This window comes from Mus pahari, chromosome X, assembly GCF_900095145.1.
Source record: "Mus pahari chromosome X, PAHARI_EIJ_v1.1, whole genome shotgun sequence".
Lineage (NCBI taxonomy): Eukaryota > Metazoa > Chordata > Mammalia > Rodentia > Muridae > Mus > Mus pahari.
The window spans coordinates 117,957,791-117,961,650 of NC_034613.1; the positions used below are offsets into that span (position 1 = coordinate 117,957,791).

Here is a 3,860-nt window from a genome sequence, read left to right on the forward strand (position 1 = left end):
CTTTTCATTTGCTCGTTCATTGATCATACGATTGGAATAGTGGAATATAAAGACTTGACCTATATTACCACTATTGTCCAAAAGATACATCTAAAATCATTTGTAACGCCAGTCAAAAATTCTAAACTTAGCTAACTCATGACCAGCTTTACAAAGACCTACTAACACTGATCCTTTTTATAGTTTTGGATAACCATCACTCATTGATTATCTGCATGTTTGGTCACAGGATTAGCTTCTTCCACAGACACTGTACTTCTGAAGAGGTCCACTTTTATCACTTGCACAAAACAAATAAAGTCCAAGTCCATAGCAAGTACATTAAGCTATGCTATATATTTATTTCCTATTATAATATGTACATACTCAATGGACTCTTCCTCAATTACTATTTTGTTGGGTTAACAACTTTCCCTAAAAGGAGAACACTTCTGGTTCTCTTCTCCAAAATCATCAGTAAGAATGTTCTAGCCAATCAGATAACATGGTGAAGAGGAGGTAGTTCCTGTGGGTCCAGAGACCCAGCTTCAGGAGAAGCTCCTGCTTTAGTTCCATCTTCANCAATGTGTAGCACAGCCTTGTGAAAAGCCTGTGGGAAAAGAACAGACAGTGAAGATCCACTGAAATAGTGGCAATAGCCTTTGGGTAAGTTGGAAGTACAAATGAAATACATCATATTATGGTGATTGTCCTTGAATATGAACATTACATTGTATAGTGAATAATTTTCTGTGATTTTAGTACAACTTGTTTGGGTAGCANCTCATTATCCATCACCTTCCATCTATTTGGTGTCCTTCTCACATGCTCTAGCACTGTATCTTGTAATAGTCAATTCATTAAGACTTTCCATTTTATTAGAGTCATCTTTGTANATGAAACTTAGGGGTGGAAATTATATTTCTTCATTTATATATGTATTTGGGTATTTGGCCTGCATGTATGTCTTTACATCACCTGCATGCCTGGTACCCGTGAAAACACTTAAGAGGGTATCAAANTCTCATGGCATTGAAGTTACAGACAATTATGAGGTGCCATGATGCTGCTAGAAATTGAACTTGGGTCTTTTGGAAGAGCAAGTAGTGCTCTTATCTGCTAAATCATCATCAATGCAGCCCCAGAAAGTACTTCCAAACTGATTTATTTTAAGTAATTACTCAAAATTGATTCAAGAATGACTCTCTTATGATAATGACCTAACCGAATCATGCTGCTTCTGCAGACAGGAGATTCCTAATTGACCAAATGACATGAGGGAGTCACTTAATACTCAATGTCTTCCTAGTTCAGATGGTAAACAACTAATCCACCAACTTACATAGGAAAGTTTTAGAGCATTGTCTTCTGTGATCCCAGGAAAGTCAGCCCTTTCAGCAAAGGCATCCCTCATATCCATTTTCTGAAGTGTGCTTCCAAGGTCATATGTGGCAGAAATGGAAAACTTTGGAACAAACAATACAACCTATATGTGTGGAGTAAGGAAAACATTCACAATCATTAACATGGCACTAGAACCACAGAAAGTATTATGGAAGAAGTGGTATCAGGCTCAGAAAATATTGGGTTACAACACATAGTGTCCTGAACCCTTATTATCAGAAAAATATAGCTCTGTGCTATTGAGCAAGGACAGGGGTCTAGTGGTTTGAAGTTCAAAGGGTAGCATGTAGGAACTTCATGGTTTTCCATCTTGCTGTTCTAGCTCATAAGTGCACTCCACCCCCCAACATCAAATCTAATGCATCCCAAAGTTGTAGTTGTTCCCTAAAAAAAAAATGTCAATTTCCTAGTGTACTCACTTTGGGGAACTATGACAATTTCTAATTTTACAAATATCCATGATACTACAAGCTTTGGAGTTTTTCCAGTATGCTTAGATGAAACACTATAAATGTATTCAGGAAAGTATTAGGCATACTATATATTGTGGAAATATTTTAACAATCACCATACCACAGCCAGCTGCTTCTAGGCAATTTTCCTACCTCCTGGTTTCCCTTTAACTCATCCTCAACTCCACCCTTAAGCCCACACTTAGATCCCCATATCCTCTAATTTATTTACCCTTTCTGCAGTAAATGGTTCCACTTCTTCAGTGTTTTAGATGACATGGCTGCTTCTAAGCATTCCATGTGTCCCTCTTTCAGAAGGACAAAACGTGCCAGGGCGTTCTCACTATAGTCCATTTGAAGTACTGTACAATTCAGCTCCATATCCATGTAATGATAGTATTGTTCTAGCTGGTGCATCATGGGCTCTTGTACGGTGTTGCTCTTGTCCACTGAGAAGTTGGAACTCTCTTCAGTTTTAGATACACGGAAAGGACTTGCCCACTGGGCTTAAAACACAGAAAGGAGAGAGATGTTTCTTTGAAACTATTAGTCATTCAGCTAATAATTAATACTACCTACTCTTAGCCAGGTTTCCTAGAAACTACAAGTGACTCACTAAGGATCAGAGACATAGTCAGCTGACATATCCATCCAGCTACAATATGGGAAAACCAGAACTCCTTTCTAATGCTGCTGGACCTTAGAGTCAGATTTAGAAATACTATACATTCTATATCCACCTGAAAGAGTATCTCCTTCCATGCAAAGATATATGAGTGTCCAGAAAAATGGGTGAAATTAGAAAACACTGTTATGCCATTTTAAGAGTATATAGGTATGTGACTGATGCCAAAACGTCCAGTCATCCAAACTTAAAAAAAACAGGATCTATAGAACCAAGAGGAACCATTTGGGAACAGCACTTTTAGGTAGGAGGCCCCATGATACTTATAGCTTCAGCTTTAGGCTTAGGCAGTCTTGCTTGGAAGGGTAAACACTGAAAAATATTAATGGTATGTTTTTGTAGCATAATCTTTAGCACATAGTAGGTACTTAATATATGTTACAAGGTATTTTTGCAGTGTATCCAAATGTACACAGGAAATAAGTCCCACATTATGCTTAAATAGAAATTCAGTTGACTGCCCAAGCACAGGCTCTTCCCCTCTCATTAAATATATTACAAACTGTAATTATGTAGCCTGATAGGATCAGGACATTCATAGCATTGTCAACCACATCTCTAAAAGTTTTATCTCCCTAGAAATTTCCTGAATTCATATGCAGAGCTGTGTGTCATCCTGAAATAATCCAATACAATGCGCAGATAGGGGATAATATTGAAAAATCACTGTGATACAAGGGACAACACTTGACACCTTACCTCTGAAATGAATATAGTTCACCAGAATCACGATAATATTCAGTTTGAGGTCTTGAATTAAGTCTACCGTTTTCCCTTTGGTTTGCTTCTCCACATAACTGTTGATCTCGTGCTGGGCTGCAGAAACGTTGGAGAAGTCAGTAGAAAAGACTTGAGTTTCATAGAGGGTCTTGACATCATCCCAAAACTTTGCCAATGTTTTCAGCTGCTGCCCAATGAAAACTGCATTTCCCATCTGCAATTCCAGCTCATTCTTTGGGAAATTCAACGAACAGATCAAATGCTGGAAGCCCTGTTGTAATTCTGTCATGGGAGTATCTGTGAGGTTAAACCCCAACATCTCCAGAAACAGTTTGGGTTCTAGAGCCAGATCCAAAAGAAAGCATGGCTAAAGCAGCAGATATGCTCACAGGGGAGAAGAAGGTGTTCAAATCTGGGTTCTCCACAGAGAGCCTCCAATATAGACTGAATGCAAAGTCAGCATTGATAGATGGCATCTGTACTGGTTAGTTTTGTGTCAACTTGACACAGCTGGAGTTATCACAGAGAAAGGAGCTTTAGTTGGGAAAATGCCTCCATGAGATCCAGCTGCAAGGCATCTTCTCAATCAAGGGGGAGAGGCCCCTTGTGGTTGGTGCTAT

General features: G+C 38.7%; 1 protein-coding gene across 1 annotated transcript; it reads right to left on the reverse strand.

The window, feature by feature from the left end:
- Window positions 1-388: 388 nt before the first annotated feature.
- On the reverse strand, window positions 389-3,716 carry Serpina7 (serpin family A member 7). Its single transcript, XM_021188846.1, is given in 5 exon segments — window positions 389-589; window positions 1,322-1,460; window positions 2,059-2,341; window positions 3,220-3,569; window positions 3,571-3,716. Coding segments are annotated over 5 exon segments (1,119 nt in total).
- Between the last annotated feature and the right edge of the window lie 144 nt (window positions 3,717-3,860).